Source organism: Urocitellus parryii, chromosome 15 (genome assembly GCF_045843805.1).
Source record: "Urocitellus parryii isolate mUroPar1 chromosome 15, mUroPar1.hap1, whole genome shotgun sequence".
NCBI lineage: Eukaryota > Metazoa > Chordata > Mammalia > Rodentia > Sciuridae > Urocitellus > Urocitellus parryii.
The window spans coordinates 5464509-5489919 of record NC_135545.1 but is presented as its reverse complement, the minus strand read 5'-3'; the positions used below and the strand labels follow the sequence as shown (position 1 = coordinate 5489919).

Genomic DNA, 25411 nt, shown 5'->3' with positions numbered 1-25411 from the left:
TCTTCTGGGAGACTGAGAAGGCAAGGCCAAGAAGTGGCAGGAAAGAGGGGAAGAGAGAGCCACAGGAAGGGGGAGGAGGGAGAAGTCGGCCCAGAGCCAGCCCTGGAGGTGGGAGGGACTGTCAGTGAGGAGGTCGCAAGGCTCACCACCTCGAAACCTCCAAGGGAGCAGGCCCCGCCTAGCTGTGCCGCTGCCCGGACACGAGTGGACAGGTTCTGTGGGGCATCTGGGACAGGGAGCAGTAACTGACTACCTGCAGTGTGTTGGGTGGTCATCAGAAGGTCACAGGGCCCAGCCATGCCTCCGGGAAGAGTCCCCCGCCGTATCCCAGGCCCTGGCTCCCCTTACCCAGTCAGCCCTGCCCGCAGGGACCTGGGCATCCTGGCCTGGCACCCACAGGGCACACTGAACCTGACAGTTCTCTTCACCACCCCCAGCTCCAGGCAGGACACAGAACAGGTGAGGTGGGGCCGGGGTCGAGTGGCCCTGGTGTGAGGGTGAGCTCTGGGGAGCGGAGCATCCTCAGTCCCGGTGCAGGAGTGAGGGTCCCTCTGATCCATGAGAAGGTTGGGGTGTCCCCTCCTACAGGCCCAAGGCACTGCACAGGTTTTGTTCTGGGGTAGCCAGATTCCAGGATCCCGGGCTGTGGACATCAGGGGATTGTTTCAGAGCTTGGCAGGAGACAGAGACCCAAGCCCTGGTAGGGACCCCAGAGTGGTCTGCCCCAGGCCTGCATCCCCACCATCTGCACCCCATGGTCTCCCACAGGATGGGGAGCAGAGGATCCCACCCCAGTCCTTCCTTCCCCATCACAAGCCCCGAGAGATGGTTCTCTTGGTAACGGTACCTCACAGTGTACCCCTTCTCCACCTGAAGAGGTATGAACCCCCCTGGCTCCTCTGTGTGTCCCCAGTGTCCCTGCTGGTCCGCAGGTCTCTGAGTGCGTGGGATCTTCCCTGGGTCTCCTCCTATGCTCCGCCCACTGGGTTGTTCGTGGCTCCTGGAGAGTCCAGGTTTGTACCAGCCCCTGCACAAAACCAGTAGCCAGTGCAGAGGTAGTCCTTGAAGATGCCAGGCTAGGAGACCTGCAGGGCGTGGGGACAGAGACCCCCTGCACGTCCCCCACTCTCACACCTCCAGCAGGTATCTGGGACCCTGAGCCAGGGATCCTTTGGAGAAAAGAGGGTGTTGGCCGCGCAACCCCCACAGATTCTCTCCCTGCACCCCCCCACTGGCCCCCAGCAGGGGCAGCAGCTGCAGCAGGGTGGAGGTGGAGGTGGAGGTCCCGGGCTCTGCGAGTAGGCACAGAAGGGAGGGTGTGTGGAGGGGAGGCACACAGCAAGCCAGGAACGAGGTCAGACAGCCGACGACCGCAGAAGAGGAACCTCAGGACACCTGTCGGGCCCCTGGAGCAGCCGCATCTACTGTCCAGTGGGGTCTCCGCGGGGGCCACACCCAGCAAGGAGGACAGACCCCGAGCTCCTGGCCCCTGGTGGGCAGCCTCTCCCCCCGCCACTGTCCACACCAGGAGGTAGGCACCGCCTGGCCACCCACAGGTTCTAGATGCTCTGCAGGGTCGGGAGGGGCAGGCGGGGGAGACTGGGTGTCACGCGTGTGGGAGGGTGGGGTGAGTGAGGTGGCACTGAACGATGGGCCACACGGGCATCTGCTCCTCGCAGGGAAGTGGGGGCGGGGGGTGGCAGACTTCATCTCCGTCCCTGAGCAGTCCTCTAAGGTGTGAGCAGGGGGGAGCCCCAGATGTTCCGGCGCCTTCTGGGTGTGGTGCAAGGGCTTGTGGGAAAGCCCCCTCCCCGTGCAGCCAGAAGGCGACTTCTCAGGAACTCACGGGGAGGGTGCATGGGCCAGGGCAGGAGAGGGTCAGGAGGCTCCGCTGGGTTTCCTGACCACAGCCTCCCCTTCCCCAGGTGTCCCTGCGGTGGCCATTCAGAGCTGCCTGTGTGGTCAGGGTGGAGGAAGCCCTGGATCTGGTGGCCCTGGGCGGTCCCCTTCAAGTCGGCGGGGTCACCACTCCCGACCTGAGGAAGGCCTGTGTCTGAGGGAGAACTCAGTGGGAGGATGGAGGCCAACTGCGAGCTGAAGACTCAGGGTTGGCTCTCCTGCCGTGTCCCCAGGCAGACCCCAAGAGGACACAAGTCCCTCTCCACCCCATGTCCCTTCCCCCTCAGTCATGTTCTTACCCTGTCTGCTCTGGGGTCATGGGAAACCCAAGTCTCAACCTCTTCCTTCATCACCACCTCCTCATCCTCATCCTCCTCCTGCTCTCTGGGGACATGGGTGGTGACTGAGCCACCAGGTGAGCTCTGCAGCCAACAGCCCTCACAGCTGTCCACGGGGGACACTCTGGTTCCCTCCTGTTCAGCCCCTTCCTCAGCACACTGGTCCCCCCAGGAGCCTGGAGACCTGGCAGGAGGAGGGACACTCTCCAAAGGGATGTTCCTCTGGGGCTGGGGTGGACCAGGAGATGAGAAGAACTTTCCAGACACCCTGAGGGGCTCTCAGAACATCCTGTGAGTCCACCTCACCTTCATGGGACCCTCAGGCAGGGCTAGGACAGGGCTCCAGGGACAGATCCACTTCCCAGTGCTCCTGGGCTCCCTGCTGGCATGGGACCCAGGACGCCCCTCTTAGCCTCCTGCCTCTCTACTCCCCACACCTGTAGGGGGCCAGTTCCCCTCTCCCCTGGCCTGGCTGGTCCCTTCCTGCATTCCTGAGCAAGCTGCCTGGCCCTGTCCATCCTGCACTGGTCACTCTGAGCGTGGATGCACCTGGTGCTCGAGGTTGGGCCAGCACCAGGGTTTCGAGGCCATGGGGTCCCTGGATTCCAGCAGCAGGAGGAGAATGGTGACGTCAGTGAGCAGGGCATCTGGGCACTGGGAGCTAAGTCATCCAGATGGCAGACAGTGGCCAGAGGCACTGTGACACTGTCATTTCTCTCCTACCAGGACATTGGTCTGGCTGGCCTGAGGGCCAGAGCCCCAGTGTCCCAGGGCAGAGTGAAGGAGCCCTCAGGACACAGGGTGGCTGCTGCCCTGCTGTGTGTGTTGTAGCATGAGCGGGTCCTGCCTGTGTCCATGGCCAGGGTTTGTGAATTGTGGTGTGTTTGTGTTGGTATCTGTGGGCTCTGTTTGTGTCTGAGGTAGGTGTGTGTGTGCATATGTGGTGTGCACGTCAGCATCGGGAGTGTATATGTGTCCTGCATGTGTGTCTGCATGTGTGTCCATGGTCTTGGTGCACATGTCTGAGGTGTGCATGTGGATTTTTGTGTGTTTGAGCTGTGATGTGTCTGAGGTGTGTATGCATCTCATCTGCTAGTGCATGTGTGTGTCTGCACGAGTAATATGTGTGAATTTTGAGGTGCTCACTAGTTACTTTACAAATGGTAAGGAAATACAGAAATGCAAAATGAGATTGCTTCTCCAAGGGAGGACTCTGTGCTTAGAACATCCCGTCTGCAGTGATCTGATCCCAGCCTGCTGTGCCTGTGTGCTGTGTGAGGATGCCCTAAGGGAGAGATGGAGAAGGGCAAACCATTCCTCCCACACATGCACCTGCCTTCTGTCTCCTGGAGGCCCTTGGTGCCCACACAGTGAGCTGGTTTCCTAGTTCATCCACAAATTCCTATCAAAACACTTGTGTTTCTTTCTCTCCTTTCTGGTTCTCTCATTAGTGATGAGTGAAGTAAAATGTCTAGTGTGTTAATTTTCCCTGTGTGACAGTCATGGTGGTGTCCCTCTTTGAGGAAATCGTCCTTGGATGGAGTAGTGAAGGAGCCCAGCTATGCCTCTGTGCATGGGGTCCCTGCTGGGTCTGTGCTCTGGGCCTTAGAGACAGCGCCCCAGGCCTCCAGGTGGAACAGATCTGGGGAGGCCACAGGTGAAGAGGAAGCTGGCCCAGGTGGCCCCCACACAGGCAGGGACCAGAAGGAGAGGGGCACAGGGAGGTGGGGGATGCAGGCATGAGGTCCCGTGCCCAGGGCTCAGTGGCACCCAGACTCCCTGCCCCTCCAGGACCCTGGGCTCAGGTCAGCCTGGGCTGAGAAGAACCTGCAGGAAGCATCTGGGCAGAAATTGGGCTGGGGCTGCGGTGCCTGAGGCCACCTGGCAAGATGGACTCTCCAGACAGAAATGGGAGAAGACAGAGGGGAACCTCTGAGGGGAAAGGGGAGTAAATTCAGATGAAGAGGGGGGAAGCCCTGCGGGTGTGGGCTGCCTGGAGCAGGCTGCTCACCAGAGCCAACCCGATTCTCCCAGGGTCTGGGAGTGCTCTAAATGCCACTGTGAGTGACTCATGCTCCTTACCAATGCTGTCCCATCAGAGGATCCTCTTCTACCAGGAGCCCACGTGGCTGCCTTCTGCTGCTGGCCAGGGGTGGGGACAGGGTCCTGAGGGACCTGCCACTGTGGGGTGGTGGCGGCTGAAGGGGCAGAAGAGGCTCTGTCTCCTTGTGTGTCTCCAGTCCAGGGTCCCAGACCAGCTGGCCTCGCCCACTTCTCAGAGTCCCTCTGTCTCTTGCACCATTTACAGGTTCCTAGTTGTACTGAGGCGGGAGGAGCAGGGGACATGGGACAATGCCAACTTCTCAGGACCAGAAGCCTCACAGCCACCTCCCAGTGTCTCGGCAGTGAAGTTGAGCTGGTCACGCCTGCCACCATCCTGGGCAGGAGCCTGACTCGGCTGCCCTGCTGAGGACCTGGGAGTGGCGTCCAGGCCACAGGTGCTTTTCACTCTCGGCCAGAGTCCACCACTATTTGCTGGTCCTCATGAATTTCTGGGTAATGCTGACCCTGCCATGGTCTGGTGCTACTTGGTGCATGTTGGGCAGTTACGACCTGAACTAGCTTTCATTGTTATAATTGGGCTTTCTAGAAGGACAGTCATGAGCTCTCCTTCACCACTCTACCCAGCATCTGCCCTTGAGCTCATTCTGAAGGGCATGGAGGTTTTAGCCTACCTGTGGTCAGCCCTGAGTTCTAGAAAGTTCTTTCAGTGCTAGCCTGCAGTTTGCCTGTGGCAGGACATAAAGGAGCTGGGAAGGCTGAGTAGGAGAGAGGAGGGATGGAGAGAAGGAGGCTGGGAGTGGAGGGAGGGGGTGCAGGTCAGGGGGAGAGCGCCCCCTGCAGGTGTGGGCAGAGGGAGCCTGAGCTGCTGTTTCAGTGTCTGTGCTCAGGGGCCTCTGGACTAAGGTCAGCAGGAAGGACCAGGATGCACAGTCATGGGCTCCTGCAGGTGCACGCTGGGAGCACCTCTGCTGCCCTCACAGTCACTGTTACACTAATGCAGACCTGGAATCTGGTACTTGGAGGGACAGAGTGGCTGGCCTGTGTCACAGGGTTCATCAGGAGGGAGCACAGGTGTGACCCAGGTCTCTGGTGGCAAATTCTCAGATAATGTAATTACAGCAGGAAACCCACAGAGGGCCGTTTGCAGACCCCTTCTCTATGGGGTGGCAGTCTCCAGTCATCAGCCTCTGGGTCCCAAGAAGGGTACGATGCTGTCCCTGACCAACGCAGGCAGCTGAACTAAGATGGCTCCTGTGAATTTGCAGGGACACAAAATAAAAAACAGAATTTACCTTCACACCAGCTGGTGGATGACTTCCTTGGCTCTTGGTCTCAGGCTCTCCAAAAGGGAGAGCAAGAAAAAGTCACAAGAGCAGAGAGAGAGAGAGAGAGAGAGAGAGAGAGAGAGAGAACATTTGGAGTCATCTTTTATTGGGGGACTCTGTTCTTAGAAAGTTCTATCCATAAAAGGGCAGAGGGGCAGGACTAGAAGGGAACAGGTGAGTGTGACTCCACCCTAGGGACATGCCCCACACAGAAGCCCTCCCTGCTGTCCCCTTGGGTCTCTGTCCAGGCCACAGGAATGCAGGGTTGGCCAGAGCCTGGGGCATCAGGACTGGAGGGCGTGGTCACTCAGTGTGGCTCCACAGCAGGTGTCCTCTGCTGAGACAGGCCCCTGTGGGTCCCTCCCTGTGCCCTGATCTCTGAGTACTGGGTGGAGGTGTCCTCTGCAGGACTTGCCCCGTGGACGTGGCGGGAGGTGAAAGCTGAGGGTGGCGTAGTGCAGCTCCTGCTCCTGCCCCAAGCCAGGGCCAGCTCCTGAGGAGCCGCAGGGGTCAGCAGGGCCAGGCAGCGGGAGCTCCTGCTGACACCCCTGTGTGGAGAGGAGAGAAGGTCACCCAGGGCAGGGTGGGAAGCTGGAGGGGCTGGGCGGGTTCCACCCTGGCAGGACCCCCCTGCCCCTCCTCCTCCTCCCCAGGTGCCTGCTGCCTCACAACACAGGAGTCCCCTGCTGCTCCCAGTCCTGCTCTGCATTCCCAGACCTGGGTGCAGACCCCTGTTCTGCCGTCTCACAGACACGGGAACTGACTCAGAGAGGGGGGCGTCCCCGCAGGCACCCTCCATCCCAAACACCACTGGGTCCTGGTCCTCTGTGCCCAGCACTGGGTGCACAGGAGGGGGCAGTGCAGAGGGAGCCCTGTGGGTCAGTGTCAGAGGGGACCAGTGTGGATTGCTGAGTAGCAGGTGATGGTCAATGGCGACTGCAGAGGACAGGGCACAGGTGGTCACAGAGGTCCTTGTCCTGTGGAGCTCAGGTGGGAGGCCCCGGGTACTGCGGCTGCCACCAGGTGTGGGGAGCTGTGCCCACAGGAGCCTGGGCAGCCATGGAGAGGGGCCGAGCTGCCTGGAGCGTTTGGAGACCAGCCCTTCTCTGCTGAGGCCCAGTACTGGGCTCTAGGTCCACAGCGCTGACCGTGACCCTGCCTTTCCTGCCCCAAATGCCAGGGCAGGCGGCTCAGGGGCTCCTCTCCTGCAGTGAGGAGAAGCAGAGCTTTTCAAACTTGGGTGGGGACAAGGACAGTTGGTGCAGGTCCTGCTGATGGGCTGGGGGAGGGTGTGAGGCAGGAAGCAGTGGGGGGGAGCTGGGCTGGGGGGAGGGCTGCCTTAGGCTGAATTCAGAGGAACAGGAGTACCTTGGTGCAGGTGGGCAGAGGGAGAAGGATGGGGGCCTGGGGTGGACAGGGGCCAGGTCTCTGTTGGGCTGTGGGGACAGGAGTGCCATCAGAGATGGGGAACCCAGCGAGTGAAGGGTGCAGGGATGTGTTGGCCACGCACTTCTGAGGTTCTGACATCAGGGCCTTGCCCACCCAGACACTGCCTCTCCCAGAGCCCCTCCCTAGGGACAGCAGAGGACACGCCCACTATGCACCTGTCCCTGCAGACCAGGTGCCAGCCCCCAGACCAACCCCGTCCTCCTGGAGCCCTACCTCTCTGGTCACCCTCACGTACCCTAATAACCTAGGGCAAGGCGCCAGGCAACAGAGACACCCCAACCCCAGGCTCTGCTGACACAGAGCAGCCAGTCCTACCTGCTGCCCGCCCGGTCTCCCCCAGGCTCTCAGCATGGGCTCCTGCCCACGTCTTCCCTCACCCTGTCCCCGACCAGCCCTCCTGCTCCATGAGTGGCCTTGCGTGGTGTGGCCTGCCCGTTCCTCTAGGAACTGGGAGTCACACACTGTCTTCACACAAGGCCATCGTCCCCTGCAGACTGGCCTTGCCATGTGTCAACACTGAGACCTAAACTCTAAAACAAGGGACAGGCGACCAGCTCAGTTCTAGGCATGCTGAGTGGGCACCACCGTGGCCACCTGGGGACATGCCCTGGGGACAGGCTGGATCCCAGGGTGCTCAGGGCACTTACCAGGGAGGCTGGCTGGAGGGTGGGCTGGGTGTCATTCATGTCCTCTGCTGCCCTGGCTGCCTTCCTCCTGTGGGACTTCACTCTGAGGGGACACGGGTGTCTTTGAGCCTGGTTTGCTCAGACGGTGGGGTCACTGTCGTAGCCTGGAGTGGGTGACTATGGCAGGTTTAGGTCAGCAGTCGCCTGGTGGCCTTCACCATAGGACTTTGTGACAAGGTCCCCTCTCCACCCTGCTTCCTGGGCATCTGAGGCTGGGGCTGGGAGGGGACAGGCTTGCCCAGAGGCTGGAGCCTGGATCCTCAGCACCAATGCACCCCATCTTGGTCCCAGGCCCTCAGAACCCCTCCAGGTCCCTCCAACCCTGGATCCCCCCTCTCCACCCCGACCCACGCCCGACCCCAGGCTGGGGCTCACATGGAGAAGATGAGACAGAGACTGAGGGTCACCAGGGCCATGACGCCAGCCCCCCCGATGGCCCCCCAGAGCACTCCTGCTGCTGCGTTTGTCCCCTCACTCCCTGCAGAGAGAAGAGACTTGGGTGACCTCCAATCTTGGTGACCAGGCACGTGTCCCCTCCTCTCCAGCACTCGGGGGCCCTCACCTCCCACGTGGGTTCATCCCCTAAGTCTTCCCACCCCTCAGAAGACGTCAGCCTGTCAGGAACCTTAGGAGAAGGACACAGCTCGCCCAGTGACTCCTGTCCACCCAGGCTCTTGCCCAGACCTGGGACCCCAGTCTCTCTCCACCCAGGGTCTCCACACCACAGACCCCAGACCTGGCCACAGTGGGGCCATGATGCTATGGGGGACAGGACTTTCCATTAGAGACAGGGACAGGGACAGAGAAGGTGCAGGACCCTGACGGGCCTCATCCCTCCCTCTTCCCTAGTCTCCTGTCCTGGTCTCTGCTGGCCCTGTCACTCAGGGTCAGAGGGCTCCCTGGGCCTGCAGAAGGGACGAGAAGCAGGGTGGAGCAGGGAACCCATGTCAGGCCTCGGGTCAGACCTGGGCAGCCTCCCGGGACCTTGACACCTGGAGTCGGGGTGTCCCTGGGCAGTGGAGGTCCACGGTTGAGGAGGACTCCTGAGGAACCAGCCCTGCCCTGGGGTCTCACTGTCCAGCGAGGGGACCAGATGCCACTGCGATGGGAACAGGCCGTGGTGCTGATCTCTGGGCAGAGGTCGGGGCCAGGGAGGAAGGATTGACAGGAAAAGCAAGAAAGTCCCAGAGAGGTCTCAAGACTCTTCTGTGTGACTGTGTTATGGGGTCACATCCCACAGAACGTAGGACTCCAAGGGTGGCCCTGCCGAGACTGAGGACTCCAGGTGACAGTGACGTGTCCATGTAGGTTTGTGGACTGTAGTAAATGACCCACTCTGGAGCACGAGGTCTCCTGACTCAGGAGGTGGTGCCACACAGGGGCAGCAGGTGGATGGGAAATCTCTGCACCTGTCGCTTGATTTTGCAGTGAACCTTCATTTCCTCTAAAACCTAAAGTCCATTTTCCAAATGTCCCCAAGGCATTCAGTGATTGAAAAATAAAAACAGAAAATTCTTTGAGGTATGCAAAGACCTAATTGCTGGTCACCCCAAATGTCCTTATGTAATTATAGGAAGATACCTGGGGACAGAGACCTGAAGGGGTTTCCTGTGGGGACCTGCAGCCTCTCCCGTATTCGGACACCTGGAAGCCAGGTCTCAGCCAGCCTGGCTCAGAGGGCACAGCACTAACAGCCCTGGGAAGGCCCCCCTGCCTGGGCAGCCCCTGGGGAGACACTGACTGCAGGGTTCTCTGCAGAATCTGGACAGGAAGGTGGACTGTTGCCCCTTTTAGTTGGATTGAAGATAAGACAGCACTCCCCACACCCACCCCATGACCACAGACACACAGAGGGACAGGGCCTCTGCCCTACAAGGTCCCTGACTCAACCAAGTCCCCGGGACATGGACACAAAGTGTCCCCAACCCTGGGACCCAAGCCTCCTTCCCTTCCCCTCACACCCTGAGGACCCAGGTGTCCTGGCCCATCACTCACAGGTGACATTGAGCTGGATGGTTCTCTCTGTGGTCACACCAGCTGCAGGGAACTTCACCTGGCAGGTGAGGTTGGTGCCATGGTCCTGGAGCCGCGGGGTGAGGGTGAGCACCGAGGAGTGGATGATGTTGGGGCCCAGGGAGGACACAGAGGGTCCTACCCAGGAGAAGGTGGGGGGCGTCCCCTGCTCACAGGCCCAGGGCACAGAGCAGGTCAGGTTGCTGGGATGGCAAGACTCCAGGGTCCCAGGGACGAGGATGTCAGGGGTGTGGGTCAGGGCTGGTGAGCAGAGGGGGACAGGCAGGGTCAGGAGGGAGGGTGGGAGGTGGGGCCCCGAGAGAAGCTCAGGCTCTGACCCAGCTGCTCCCTGAGCTCCTAATGCTTGACCCCAGCTCCCCCAGGGCAGGGTCCCACCCAGCCGTGTCCTGTGACCTCCCTGAGGCTGCCCCAGAACCGGAGTCTTACCTGTCACATGCACTGAGACCATCTTTTCACAATAATTCCACTTAAAGTTTCCTTTCTCCAACCTGAAGAAGTAGGAGCCTCTGTCACTGCGCTTGGTGTCTTTGATGCTCAGGGAGCAGTTGTTGGTTCCTGGGTCCAGGAGGAGGCGGAACCTGCCCTGGGTCTCATTACTCACTTTCCGAGTAGAGTTGGTGGCCACTGCAGAGCTGTGGTCTGTATCGTCCCCTGCACGGAACCAGGAGACAAAGACTTTGCCATTCCTTGAGCCACGGTAGGAGAAGCGGCAGGGCACCAGGACACACAGACCCTCCTGCACCGTCACAGACTCGGGCACATCCATGCTGTGTTCTGAATCCTGAAGGGAGTGCCTTTGGGGAAGCCGATGGTCATCACTGGGCACACTCCTCAGCCCCTCTGCACAGGCCCCCTCCACTGCCCACAGCAGGGACAGCAGCAGCAGCAGCCGCAGCATCTGGAGGCAGAGGGTCCTGGCTCCTGGGACTGAGCAGAGCAGCGAGAGCCTGCGGAGGGGAAGCTGCAGGACCCACGGAAGCTGGGGAGGGGCTGAGCCTGGGCGGTTCTCAGAAGAGGAACCTCAGACCCGCTCACCACTGCAGTCCATCTGCTCTGTGCTGAGGAGGGACACCCACAGCCAGAGACCCAGAGGCCTGCAGAGAGGGGCAGAGGAGAGAGGAGACCAGGCCCTGCCCCGTCTTGGGTGCTTCCCTGGAACACTCAGTCAGGACCAGGACCCTGGGGACACTGGGAGTCTGTGACACTGGTGGGGTTCTGAGTCCTCCCACCCTGAGGGCCTTTTCTGTGTGTACTGGTCACCCCAGGAGCTGGCCAACTCCTGCCTGGACCTGGGGCCAGACTCGTCTCATTCCCTGGAGTGGTCAGTCCTGCAGGAGGGAGTCTGTAGGGCCACGTCTGAGCACAAGAAAGGCAGAGGGACACAGCCAGCCAGACACTCTGTGCAAACCCCAGGCGCTCCCTGCACTGCTGCTGAGGCCAGAAGAGGCTGCCCCCTGGTCCCCACCTGGGGCGCCCCACGCAGGAGCTCAGGCCTCAGCTGCCTGCCCCAGAGCCCCAGGTGCTGGGGAGTCGGCCACCTGCCTTGGGAGCATGAGGGTGGGGTTCAATAGGGCACAGAGCTGTCCCAGTGTCCAGTGCAGACACCAGGTCATGACCCTCTAGAATAGGGGCCACGCGGTGTCCTCAGGAGGCACAGAGAGGGGGCAGTATCCTCAACCAGAGCTGAGGGGCTTCTCTCCCAGGAGTGCTGCCTGCTGGGCGAGCACTGGGGCCATGTGGGACGTCCCTGTCACACACATTGGCACCTCCACATTAGTGTGCCTCTCACTGTGAAGTGGCCCTCGAGGGACGTCAGGTTTCCAGACAGCCCCAGTGGCTCCCAGGACAAGATGCAGCGCTCAGCTTGCGGTTCCCCTCCCCCAGCAGGGGCTCAGGTCTGCTCCACTCTCCTGGCTCCTCATATTCCAGGGTCATCGCGGGTTGGCTGTGTCCCCAGGAGCTCCTTTCATGACGACCACCCACGTGGCTTCTGTGGACACCTCTCACACACTCACCAGGTGACAGTGGGTTGCTGTCAGGCCTGGTGACAGTGACAGAAAGCTGCTCTAAATATAGAAACACAAGGACAAGCCGCTTATTGTGTGGAGGAGAGTCCCCATGTCACTTGGTAAAGATTTGGGAGAGGTTGGCTGATCCCTGGCAAGAGTGTAGGTTCCCATTTAGGTGACATCTCCCAACTCCTCTCCACGGGGCGGTACTGATCATTGTCCCGCTGTCAGCCTCAGGGAGCTCTGGTGGCTGCAGGTCCTCTCCAGCATTTGGGGCCACCAGGGTGTCCCTAAACCTATGTCATGTTAACCCTCCTTGTTCCTTTGTGAAGGTTTCCTTGGTGCGTTACAGTTGTGCCCGAGAGCAGGGTCACTGGGACACCGTCATCTGGGCAGGAAGGTGACTGGCTCCACTCAGTCCCTGTGCTGTGTCCCCCCCTCTGTCCTCCACCTGTCCCCTCCCCCACCCCCTGGGCTCTTCTACTGATTCCCTGTCCTCTCGTTGGGGCTCTGTTGGAGCAGGAGAAGGTGGGGTTCAGGCCCTGTTCCTGGGGACGCACAGCAGGACTTGGTCCACTGCAGTCCACGGTCCTCCCCTCTGGTCACTGTATTCCCCTGGAGCAGGCCACGCCCCACCCCTGGCTGCAGTCTCCAGCCCCCCCCCACAGGCCAAGGCTGCTGAGCAGCGTCTCCTCACTGACTGGCCCTGGATTCTCTGTGCCCAGTGCAGGCCTCTTCCTGGGGCCCCGCCATGGAGACCCCACTCCCCTGTGAACTCTCCTGCTCCAGGCCCCTCAGTGGAGATGGTGCTGTCCCTGTGCCTGGCCTCCTGTGCTCAGGGGGCACCCTGCTGAGGCTCCTGCTGGGTCCTCCTCCCCTGCAGGTCAGGGCAGGCTGGGTGGGTCCAGCAGCTGCTGAGGGACAGGTGGCCGCTTCCCCTTAGCTACAGTGAATGCTGCCACAGTGACCCTGGGGTGACACTGCCTCCCAGGTCTGTGTCGGTCCCCTGGGGGTGGTCACAGTGGAACCTCTGGTGACCGGATCAGCTGTTCCTGGTCTTTTGAGGAACCACGGCGCTGCCCTCCACAGCGGCTGCCCCTTTCTCCTTCTCAGCACTGAGCACAGGCCTCCACCCACACCCCTGCCAGAATTTTGATTGGAATTTACTGAACTTAGGAAAGGTTTGGGGTGAATTGATCACAAATGTGGTACAATACTCTTTTAATTGTTTTTGTGAAAATAAACATGAAATAATAATTATGATTTTAACCATTTTAAGGTGTAAAATCAGTGTCATTAAAGACAGAGGTCTCAGTTTGGAGTGTCACGGTGGGGACCCTGGCATGGACGTTCCTGCTGGTGGGCAGCTCCACTTCCCTGTGGTCCTGGTATCTGGCACATCCTCAGCACGATGCTGGCCTCCAGAATGAGCTGGTGCCCCTCTCTCCACACTTTATGGGGAGATTGAGGTTCACGTTAGCCCCACGTGATCAGTAGAGGTGACCAGTGAGGCCATCTGGCCAGGACTGTCCTGGTGGAGGTCTGGGGTGAGGGACTCATCTTCTTGCCAGTGTGAGTCTGCTCAGAGGCTCTGCCTGCTCCTGGCTCAGCCTGTGTAGGTTGCAGGTTCCAGGAATCTGTCCCCTCACCCAGGTGGGGCCACTCATGAGCGAGGACTGTCCCAGGGGCTCAATTAATCCTCTTCATTTCTCTAAAGTCATGGGATATCCTCATTTTCACTTACGACTTTCATGATGTGAGGCTCTCTACTTGGTCAGTCTAGCTACACGTTGGTCAATTCTGTTGATTTTTTAAGAAGCAGTTTCTTGTTGCCTGATTTTCTGTGACTTTTCTGTCCCGGTGTCATGGTGTCTGTGTGACCGTGGTTCCCTCTGTTAGGTTTGTACTTTGGTCTTTGCCTGACGTCAGGTGGCTGGTTGGAGACCTTTCCTCCCAGGTCAGCTCTGATGCTCACATTTCTCTCCAGCTCTGCCCCCTGGACCCTGGATCCTCACGCTGTGTCCCCTGCTCCTCATCTCCAGGAATTGTCGGTCTCCCTGGGGAGTTCCTCTTGCCCACGGGGTGTTCGCGGTTGGTGTAGGATTTCCACATCCCTGTGGTCTCAGGACCAGGTCTCTCCCTGGGCCAGCATCCGTGCTGCTCACCAGCCCTTTCCTTCAGACACCTCTTAGTCTCAAAGCTGCACAACTCCCCTCCCCAAGAGCTCGTGCCCTTGGCCCCAGACCTGGGCCCTAGTGACCTGTTCAATACCTTGGGCTCCTATTTACAGGAACCTGTCACATTGTGTCTTAGGAAGTCACCTATTTCTGTCCCTTCCCAAACCCCAACCACTCATGAGTTTGAGCCCCACCCATTGGTAGAAATAATTCACTGGGAAACCATTAGAGTTCCCAGATCTGGCTCTTGGCTCTGGGGTTTCAAGGTAAAGAAAATGAACATGGACTCATAGTGACTGGTCATCTCCAGGACAGTAAGCTTGAGGTCAACCACCCAGTAAGTGTCAACTAACCTCAAACTGGGACTTTCCTGAAGACACTACTGTCCTTCTTTTTATGGTACTAAGGATTGAACCCAGGGGTCCTTAACCAATGACCCACATCCACATCCCTAGCACCTTTTTTTTTTGAGGCAGGGTCTTGTTAAGTTGTTGAGGCTGACTTTTAACAATGAGTCCTCCTGCCTCAGCCTCCCCAGCCACTGGGATTACAGGCTTGTGCCACCTTGCTCAGCCCATGAACTGTCCTTTAATTAGGAACTTTATGGGTCCTTAAAGTTTGGTTTCACTCACGCCAAGTCAAATATTTCTATTTGTTCTGTTTTATGAATACCTTATAAAAGTGGTCTGGCACCGCCTGACTCAGATCCCCTGCTCTGTAAACAACTCTTTAAAATCTTAATGTGCCTAAGTTTATCCATTTTTTTATATTGGAAATCGAAGCCGAGTATGCTCTTACCCCTGAGCTTTTTCAATTTTTTTTTTATTGTGCAGTTGCTGAGGGCCTTGCTAGGTTGCTGAGGCTGGCGGTGAACTCGTGACCCTCCTGCCTCAGCCTCTCAAGTTACTGAGTAAGAGGGGTGTGTCCCCTAAGCTGGTGTCTTAAGGTGAGGGAAGCACTGTGCTCCTTCCTCCGAGGTTCCTGGGGTGGCAGATCCATGCATGTGGCAGAGCATGAGAGCAGAGAAACAGGAGAACCAGCCACCCCAGGGTTTCCTTCACAGTGTGACGAGGAGGAACCAAATGCACTTCACTGTTTTACTGTGTGGAAACCCGACAGGGAGAGGAGTGATGTCCCCTGTGGTGACCTTAAAGGAACAAGTAGGAAGTGGTGCAGGAGGCTCCCAGCACAGGCTTCTTTTTTGACACTGGAGGAAGGTCTGCACAGAGTGGACACAGTTCTGCTTGTCAGCTGGACAGAGGACACTGCCATGTCCTGTAGGTGGAGGCCAGGGAGGCGGCTCAGCTCCCACAGTGCCCAGGACAGCCCACCACCCCACAGAGTCACCAGCCCCAAATGCCCAAGTGGAAGGGTGCTGAGGGGGCTGAGCCCGGCTCCAGGCCACCCCGTGGGAAAGTGCAGGGTGGGGATGCGGGGAGCACTTGGTGGGAGGTGGGATTGGAGCCACAGGTGACCATGTCCTGCCAAGATGGAGACAGGGGAGGGACTGCAGGGGGCAGAACTGGAAGGAGGCTGGAGAGGCTCCCTGAGAGTCCCAGGAAGGACCAGGTGTGCTGAGCAGGGCGGGGCTGAGACAGGGCTCTGGGGTGGAGGGGAGATGGAGAGTCCCCCAGGGGACTCTCCATATGTGGATATCCACGTGATGGATAATAATTTGAGGGATTACTGGGTGGTGATGGGAGGCAGGTGGGGATGGCTGAAGAAGCAGTCCCTGGGGTGTGCCTTTGGGGCTTTTACTCGTCCCTGGCTCTGCCCTCTCATTGTGCTCTCCTCTGCCCTGGAATGAGCAGCTGTCCTCCACCACGCCCTTCTGCCACCATGTCCCACCTCACCTTGGCCCCAGAGCAATGGAGTCTGCCCACCACAGACTGAACCTCTGACTGTGATTCCCAGATAAACTTCTCTTCCTCTGAGCTGTTCTCGCAAGGTGTTTGGGCCACATCAGTGAAAAGCTGACACAGTCAATTAGAAAATTGAACAATGACCTCAGCAGCACGTGGCACTCAACTGAATGCACTTTGAGCAGTCCCCCAAAGCTGACTGCTGCTGGACACTTACCACACCCAGACCTGCACCAGACTGCTGTGCCACTTCCCAGAATCCTCAAGATGAGCCCTGAGCTAAGTGGTCCTGTTATCCCCATTTACAGATGTGCAAAGGGAAGAAGGATGAGATGGAGCTGTGAAGCAGGCATTAGAGTCCTGGAGCTCTGACTTCAAGTTTCCATCCCCATCACCATCATCACTATCATAACTATCACCATCACCATCACCATCACCATCATAAGCATCACCACCATCACCATCACCATCACCATCACCATCACCATCATCATACCATCACCATCATCACCATCATCACCATCATCATAACTATCACCATCATCACCATCATCATCATCACCCTCTCCATCACCATCTCCATTATCACCATAACTATCCTCATCATCACATTTTGTTTCTTGGAACTGAACCCAGGAGCACTCTACCACTGAGCCACAGACCCAGCCCTTTTTAATTTTTTATTTTGAGAGAGGGTCTTGCTACATTGCTTAGGGCCTCTCTTATTGCTGAGGCTGGCCTTCAAATTGTGGTCCTTCTGCCTCAATCTCCCAAGGCACTGGGATTACATGCACATGCCACTATGCAAACCTATTATTTTTCTAATTGAGGCAAAATTCACATGACATAAAATGAACCATTTTAAAGCAAACAATTCAATGACACTTAGTACATTCACAATGTTGTGCAACTACCTGTATCTAGTTGCAAAACATTTTCATAACCTCAAAATTATGAAACTTGTATCCACTAAGCAGAAGCTATCCATTTCCTCTTCCTCCACTTCCTGGACATCACCAATTTAATATCTGTTTCCATAGATTTTCCTCCTTGGGACATTTCCTATTGTTGGAATCATACAATATGTGATCATTCGTGGCGGGCTTCTCATGGAGCATCATGTTCTTGAGATTCATCCATGCTGGAGTGGACCTCCATGTTCAGTCCTTTTATGGCTGAGTGATACTCCACCATATGGGTAGGTCACATTGTGCTAATCCATTCATGAGTTGATGGGCTTTTGGTTTTTCTCCACCTTCTGGATGTTACAAAGGGGTTTAAAGTTTACCCAATGTTCTCTATTGTTTCCCTCAGACAATTCAGACAGTCTCTAGATCCTGTATATACAGCTACAGAGAAGAGATGAAAGAGATCCAAGAGGGGGGAGTTCTAGAATTTTCCCAGGGTGGTGGGAAGGACTTGAAGAAGCACATGCTGCAGAGAACTTTGTCATTGGGCCTTGAGGCACTTTATACAGAACCAGAGAGCTCCCAGGCCCAGGGAAGCAGGAGGAGGGGAAGACTCACCAGATCAGGAAGAGGCTCAGTGGCCCCTTACAGAAACAGGCAGAGAGGACCTCAACTGGGACATGAGAGATTGGAGGATGACAGGGTGGGACTGTCCCACAAGGTTCTGTGAGTGACAGGCCTGAGATCACGTTCAGTGGTAAATCAGAGCTGGATGCAGAGAACAATCCTCTCCCTCCCACCCGCCATGTGCATAGGACAGAGTGCATGTGCCACTGTCACCTCCTCCTGTGGCGATGTCCCTTGGTGATCTCAGAGTTCAACAAGGGCATCTGGGTGAGGGATTTATAGTCACTCTCTGTACCATCTCAGCAACTTTTCTGTAAATATAAAATTCCTCCAAAATGAAAAATTTATTTAAAAGTAAGAGAGGGTTGGGGATGTGGCTCAGGGGTAGGGCTCTTGCTTAGCCTGTATGAGACCTGGGGCACCGTCCTCAGCTCTGCAGAAAAATAAAATGAAATAAAAATAAGATACAAGGCAGCGTGCATAGAAAGTGTGTGTGTGTGTGTGTGTGTGTGTACTGGAATGTACACACAGAGGTTCCCTATGAAAGGATAGTCTAGCAGGGAGAGACACAAGATGTGAGGATTACCTTATTCTTATTCAATTTTACTGTATGTTGAATTCTGTTTTCCTAAAACCCATGTATTGAAGCCCTAACCCCCAATACAGTGGTATTTGGAGACAGGCCTTTGGGAGGTGACTGGTGTCACTGAGGTCTTGGGAGCAGAGCCCTCACATAGGACTAGCAGGAGGAAGCACTGTCACCAGGGGGCAGAGGTGCGACCTATGCAGTCGAGGGGAGAATTAAAGAATGTCCACACACTTCTGCACTTTTCAATGCTTTATTCCCTCAAATCACTCAATACAATTTCACTCTGTAGGTTCTTAACCAAGAAAAGGACAATCCTTAATGCCAGGCACTGCAATGGTCATAATCAATTCACAGCAAACAATTCCAGATAATTAATTCTTTTTTAAAATGATTTTTAAAAAATAAATGACAGTGGATGCATTACAATTCTTAAATCACATATACAGCACAATTATTCATATGTCTGATTGTATATAAAGCACTTTGACACCAATTCGTGTCTTCATACGTGTACTCTGGATAATGATGTCCGTCACATTCCTCCATCCTTTTCAACGTCCCCTGCCTCTGCCTTTCCCTCCAGACAAGGCTGTAGAGTTAGAGGGTGGTGAGGATCAAGAAAACAATGACAAGTGATGGGACCTGAGTCCAGGTCCTTGTCAGGCCCTCCAGCTGAGTGCATCCTAGTTTCCGCTGGCTGAATCCCTGTTCATTACTCTATTATTTATACTAAATTTTGGGGCTTTTGACCCCCCCCCCTCTTCAACCCTTATCAGGTACCACTGGGTTTCTCCATAGCATCATTTACCCTGGGGTAGAAACATCTGGTCTGCTGGTCTCTACCTGATCTTCTCCCCTTCCCTCTTATCAGGCCAGGACAGCCTGCCAGGGCGCACTCTGTTATCAGGTGAGGGGAGGTGACTTGTCTGAGGCCACGTGGAGGGCCCCCTTAGGTGAGCCACTGACACTGCAGGTTTCCAACTGGAGTTTTTAAATGGAGTTGCTTAGGCTCAGGCCTCAGGCCATCCCCCAAACACCAAAGAGCTTGGTCCTCTTTCTCCACAGTGTGAGACAGGAAGAGGAGAAGATGGTCATCTACAATCCAGGGGGAAAACCCTCACCAGGAAACAGATGGGCCAGCACCTGGAACCTGGACTTTTAGCCCACAGGACATAAAAGTAAATTTCTGTTAAGTCGCCCAGTGCACAGTGTTTTGTTACAGCAGCTCAAACAGACCAAGACACACTGTGTGCTTACTATTATAAAACAATAGCATTGCAGGATTGAAGGGGAGAAGGCTGGGTTGGACCCTAAGGAGAATGAGGGCAGAGTGTGGGACAAGAATGTCACCCTGGAGGATGGGGCTGTGGCTCAGTGGTAGAGAGCTTGCCTAGCATGTGGGAGGCACTGGGTTTGATTCTCAGCACCACATAAAAATAAATAAATAAAATACAGGTCCATTGACAAACAATATTTTTTAAAAAAGAATATGGTTTGAAGGCAAAGGAGCATCTTTTAATCATTATGAGTAAAATATGTAGAAGGGGCTATTAATTGAATGAATAAATAACCACCAAACTTTAAAAAAAAAGAATGTAGCCCTGGGACAGGTGAGAGGGGAAGTGTCCTTGGGATCCTTGGGGACAGCAGGAGGATGGAGTTGGAAGGTGACAGTGGGTGGTTCCTGCCTGTGCTGGTCCTGCACCTGGTCTGACCTCCTCCTGAGCTGTGAAACCCAGGTCTTGTCTGAAGCTGACACAGTCCCCACCTCCATCACACCCCGGGGAGGGTGGCTGTGCCCCCCTGTGCCATCTCACATGGCCGGGTTCTGTGGAGACAGGACTGTTCCTCTCAAGTCACAGGAAGGTGGCTGTGGATACTGTCCCAGAGATTTAGGAAGGGGAAGGCGATGGGGTCTGTGATGCTCCCCCTTCCCCCTCAGTCCTGGCTTTTAGGGACCTGGGCACCCTGACCTGGCACTCACAGGACACATTTAGCCTGACAGCTCTCCCCACCGTCACCTCCGCTCCAGGGAGGTCACAGGAAAGGTGCGGTAGGAGCCGTGGTCGTGGGGCCCTGGTGTGAGGTGACCCTGGGGAGCGGGCGTTCTCAGGCCTGGGGGAGAGGCTTGTGCTGCCTGGGGAAGGCGCGTGGCCTCTCTGTGCAGCTGGAGGCCCTGCCCTCAGGGGTGTGGGCGGAGCCTACAGTGAAATGGGGTCAATCAGGGGAACTGAGGGATGGGTTGGAGGTGGGTGTGGTTTCCTGAGTGTGGTCCAGGGGGCCTGGCTGAGAAGGGAACACCAAACTCCATGACTCCGCCCACACCACAGGTTGGCTCCGCCCACTGGCCACACAGAGAGGAGGGGCTTGCAGGCTCAGCTCCTGATTGGCTCTGGCGGCTGCTCCATGAGGCACCTGGAGCCATCTGTCCCACAGGCTCGAAGTGGAACAAGGGTTTGGAGCCGCTGATTGGCTGCGGGGTGGGTGGTTCCTGTGAGGTCCAGAGTGGCCCAGGGCTGCAGTGAAGCCCCCCACCCCGTGCCCTGCACTGCAGGAGAATGGTGACTGGCTCCCTGGAGTGGCAGTGGGATCTGAGTGAGGCTCCAAAAACTGAGCAGCAAGAAGCCAGTCTGCTCCCTGATGGGTGGCTGTAGCCAGCCAGGCAGCTGCTGGCCATCAAGCCCCGGAATCCAAGACCCTCACCACCGCCCTGCAGGCCTGTCAGTGTGCATGACCAGCTCCTGATGGTTGGACCCCAAGAGCGCAGACTCCTGGCCCATTCACTCAGAGCCCATCCCTTTACTGGTCAATGGTCCCTTTTCAGCATGTCCCCCTCAGTCACCTGGACCTGCAGAAGACAGCCAGTGGGTCACCAGTCTACCACAAGGCAGCCAGACAGTGTGTGTGCTAGTGACCAAGTTCCTGAAGGGTGGAAAGCTCGTCCCCTGGAGGATGGTTTCTTATGGGTTACCCCAAGTCTGCCAGGCCGAGGCACCATTAGGTTCCACTGTCCTCTTACTAAGACAGTCCTGCTCTAAGTCACCCGTCCCCAGCCCTGTGCCTGTCCCATGGGTAGGGCAGGTAATGGGTTTCACTGTGACACATCTGTTCCCCTAGAAGGTCTCACTTTGGGACAGGCACCCACAGGGCGTCAGGGGTTGTCTGCTGTCCCACTCCACCCCTTGTCCCTTCGGCCTCAGTCATGTTCTTATCCTGTCTGCTCTGGGGTCTCGGGAAACCCAAGTCTCAACCTCTTCCTTCATCACCACCTCCTCATCCTCATCCTCCTCCTGCTCTCTGGGGACATGGGTGGTGATGGAGCCACCAGGTGAGCTCTGCAGCCAACAGCCCTCACAGCTGTCCCACGGGGACACTCTGGTTCCCTCCTGTTCAGCCCCTTCCTCAGCACACTGGTCCCCCCAGGAGCCTGGAGACCTGGCAGGAGAAGGGACACTCTCCAAAGGGATGTTCCTCTGGGGCTGGGGTGGACCAGGAGATGAGAAGAACTTTCCAGACACCCTGAGGGGCTCTCAGAACATCCTGTGAGTCCACCTCACCTTCATGGGACCCTCAGGCAGGGCTAGGACAGGGCTCCATGGACAAGTCCACTTCCCAGTGCTCGTGGGCTCCCTGCTGGCCTGGGACCCAGGACGCCCCTCTTAGCCTCCTGCCTCTCTACTCCCCACACCTGTAGGGGGCCAGTTCCCCTCTCCCCTGGCCTGGCTGGTCCCTTCCTGCATTCCTGAGCAAGCTGCCTGGCCCTGTCCATCCTGCACTGGTCACTCTGAGCGTGGATGCACCTGGTGCTCGAGGTTGGGCCAGCACCAGGGTTGCCAGGCCATGGGGTCCCTGGATCCCAGCAGCAGGAGGAGAACGGTGACATCAGTGAGCAGGGCATCTGGGCCCTGGGAGCTGAGTCATCCAGATGGCAGGCAGTGGCCAGAGGCACTGTGACACTGTCTTTTCTCTCCTCCCAGGACATTGGTCTGGCTGGCCCGAGGGCCAGAGCTCCAGTGTCCCAGGGCAGAGTGAAGGAGCCCTCAGGACCCAGGGTGGCTGCTGCCCTGCTGTGTGTGTTGTAGCATGAGCGGGTCCTGCCTGTGTCCATGGCCAGGGTTTGTGCATTGTGGTGTGTTTGTATTGGTATTTGTGGGCTCTGTTTGTGTCTGAGGTAGGTGTGTGTGTGCATATGTGGTGTGCACGTCAGCATCGGGAGTGTATATGTGTCCTGCATGTGTGTCTGCATGTGTGTCCATAGTCTTGGTGCACATGTCTGAGGTGTGCATGTGGATTTTTGTGTGCTTGAGCTGTGATGTGTCTGAGGTGCGTATGCATCTATTTGCTAATGCATGTGTGTCTGCATGAGTAATATGTGTGAATTTTGAGGTGTGCCTGTTTATATGTGTGAATGTGTGTTTGAATGTGTGCGTGCATGTGTGTGTGTGATATGGTCACTCTCTGTATGTGCATGTCGAATTTCTTTGTGTGTATATCTGTGGTCTCTGTGTGTGTGATTGTGTGCATTGTGTGTGCATCTGTATGATTGCCATGTTATGTGTGTGCATGTGCAAATATTAGTTTCTCAGGGATGATGTCCATGGGGGACATATTGAAGAGTCCAGTCCATCCCTCATTCCCTATAACATAATCCTATTTTGTTTCACTCCAAACTTCTTGTCACCAACCAGAATAACATGTAATATACTTCGTTATTATTTACCTGACTCTCTCACTATTAAGTTGTGTACCTAAGGAAAGATTTTGTATCTCTTCTAGTTACAGCTGAATCCTTCCTAGAAAAATGTTTGGCATATGTGAGGTGCTCACTAGTTACTTTACGAATAGTAAGGAAATACAGAAATGCAAAATGAGATTGCTTCTCCAAGGGACGACTCTGTGCTCTTAGAGCATCCTGTCTGCAGTGATCTGATTCCAGCCTGCTGTGCCTGTGTGCTGTGTGACCATGCCCTAAGGGAGAGATGGAGAAGGGCAAACCATTCCTCCCACACATGCACCTGCCTTCTGTCTCCTGGAGGCCCTTGGTGCCCACACAGTGAGCTGGTTTCCTAGTTCATCCACAAATTCCTATCAAAACACTTGTGTTTCTTTCCCTCCTTCCTGGATCTCTCATTAGTGATGAGTGAAGTAAAATATCTAGTGTGTTAATTTTCCCTGTGTGACAGTCATGGTGGAGTCCCTCTTTGGGGAAATCGTCCTTGGATGGAGTAGTGAAGGAACCCAGCTGTGCCTCTGTGCACGGGTCCCTGCTGGGTCTGTGCTCTTGGCCTTAGAGACAGGGCCCCAGGCCTCCAGGTGGAGCAGATCCTGGGGAGGCCACAGGTGAGGAGGAAGCTGGCCCAGGTGGGCCCCACGCAGGCAGGGACCAGAAGGAGAGGGGCACAGGGAGGTGGGGGATGCAGGCATGAGGTCCCCGTGCCCAGGGCTCAGTGGCACCCAGACTCCCTGCCCCTCCAGGACCCTGGGCTCAGGTCAGCCTGGGCTGAGAAGAACCTGCAGGAAGCATCTGGGCAGAAACTGGGCTGGGGCCTGCGGTGCCTGAGGCCACCTGGCAAGATGGACTCTCCAGACAGAAATGTGAGAAGACAGAGGGGAACCTCTGAGGGGAAAGGGGAATAAATTCAGACGAAGAGGGGGAAGCCCTGCGGGTGTGGGCTGCCTGGAGCAGGCTGCTCACCAGAGCCAACCCGATTCTCCCAGGGTCTGGGAGTGCTCTAAATGCCACTGTGAGTGACTCATGCTCCTTACCAATGCTGCCCCAAGACAGCACGGCCACTCCCACCTTGTCACTGGGGATGTCCCTGGCTAACCCCCCCTCACCACAGGACAGCCTGAATCCCTAGCTAACACCCCCGGGGACAAGAAGCCCCAGCCTGGACACACGCCCACAGGGTCCTGGACACCCTTGACCAGCTCACAGACAGCGTGTCACCAGGCCCCTCTGTAACCCACGTCTGCACTGGAGTGTGGCCAAGGCTCTGCTCAGGGACCTCCATCCACCAGGAGACTCTGGCCCAGGGACATCCCTGCAGAGGGGCTGCCACTGACCGCAGTGCTTTTGTCCAGATGGGCTGTGATGTCCCCGGTTAATGGCCCTTTCTCAGACCTGGACACCCTGGGCCTGGCAGCACCTCACACCCATCCTGCGCCCCTTCTGGACGCCCCGCTGCCTGGTGCTGCACTCCCTGAGGCTCCCCCCCTCCTGGGCTCCTCCTGGCTCCCTGCTGCTTCCTCCTCTCTCCCCTGCCACCAGAGCCACAGGGCCCCAGGCTCTCCTGTAGCCACTCTGGCCTTGACATGGTAGCCCAGACTCTGTCCACTGGACCCTCCCGCAGCCCCAGCCTCTCCCTGGCACTTCCCGTCTCCACCTGGACGTCTCAGAGGCACAGACACAAACTTCCAGAAGCCAAAATAAGGCTGGATCTTCTCTTGAAAGTGTCCCCTCCCGCAGAGTTGGCAGTTTCAATTCTGAGATTTCCAGAGAACCCCAGTGGCGACACCCTGTGGGCTTCTGTGACCTCAGTGATGTGTGGGGAGTCATCGTCAGCGTCCACTCAGCTGTGAGCTGGAGGCGGTGGGCTGTGGGCTGCTGCCCAGCATGCAGTGTGCCACCCTCAGCAAACGTGCTGCTTCCCGGGTGCCCAGAACCAGCTTCCCACCAGACCGTCACTACCCTGCGCTGCGTCCCCCTGTTGGCCTCCTCGCCCACCCCACCCTGTGCAGGCCTCCTGGGTGCTGCAGTCGGGGCGACCCCATTAAAGTAGGTTTCAGTTCATGTCACTCTTCTGCTCAAGGTGCAGAATGACTCAGATGAATCTACGTGGAATGTTGTAGAAGTAGGGATCTGGTCAAGCACCTGGAACAACTGGCAAGTTATCTGCTGAAGGAAGAGGGGATTTCACAGGTGGCCGCTGACCCTGTTCTCAAACCATGGTGCATCCAGAGGCCAGTCAGGGGCGAAAGGAGGAGCCAGACTGGGGCTGCTGAGCCGGGATCCTGGGGCACAGAGGTTCTCGGTCTGAGGAGAGGGAAAGGCCAGCGCAGTGGAGTGCAGTGCTGACCGTGGCCCTGCTTGTCCTGCCCCAAATGCCAGGGCAAGCTGCTGCAGGCTCCTGCTGTGCAGTGAGGGGCAGGTCCTGCTGATGCGCAGGGGGTGGGGAGGCAGGAAGGAGTGGGAGGGGAGCTGGCCCAGGGAGTGGTTTTGCCTGAGGCTGAATTTAGAAGCTCTTTGGTGCAGGTGGGCAGAGGTAATAGGGATGGGGGACACGGGAGGAAAGGGGCCAGGTCTCTGGTTGGCTGTGGGGACAGAGTGCCATCAGGGGATGGAGAACCAGCAAGTGAAGGGGGTTTAGGGCTGTGTTAGCCAGGCACTTCTGAGGTTCTGACACCCAGGACCCGAGTCACTGCCTCTCCCTGAGCCAATCCC

At 57.0% G+C, this 25411-nt stretch overlaps 1 protein-coding gene across 1 annotated transcript in view; it reads right to left on the bottom strand.

Moving 5' to 3' along the window:
- Positions 1 to 6511: 6511 nt before the first annotated feature.
- LOC144250496 (myeloid cell surface antigen CD33-like) overlaps positions 6512 to 25411 on the bottom strand; it is a 28225-nt gene continuing 9325 nt past the window's right edge. Inside the window, exons 3-6 of the mRNA XM_077793330.1 lie at positions 10222 to 10756; positions 9764 to 10035; positions 9097 to 9162; positions 6512 to 6562 (exon numbers count right to left, since the gene is read on the bottom strand). Coding sequence (XP_077649456.1) covers positions 6512 to 6562; positions 9097 to 9162; positions 9764 to 10035; positions 10222 to 10756 — 924 coding nt within the window. The remainder of the gene's footprint in view (positions 6563 to 9096; positions 9163 to 9763; positions 10036 to 10221; positions 10757 to 25411) is intronic.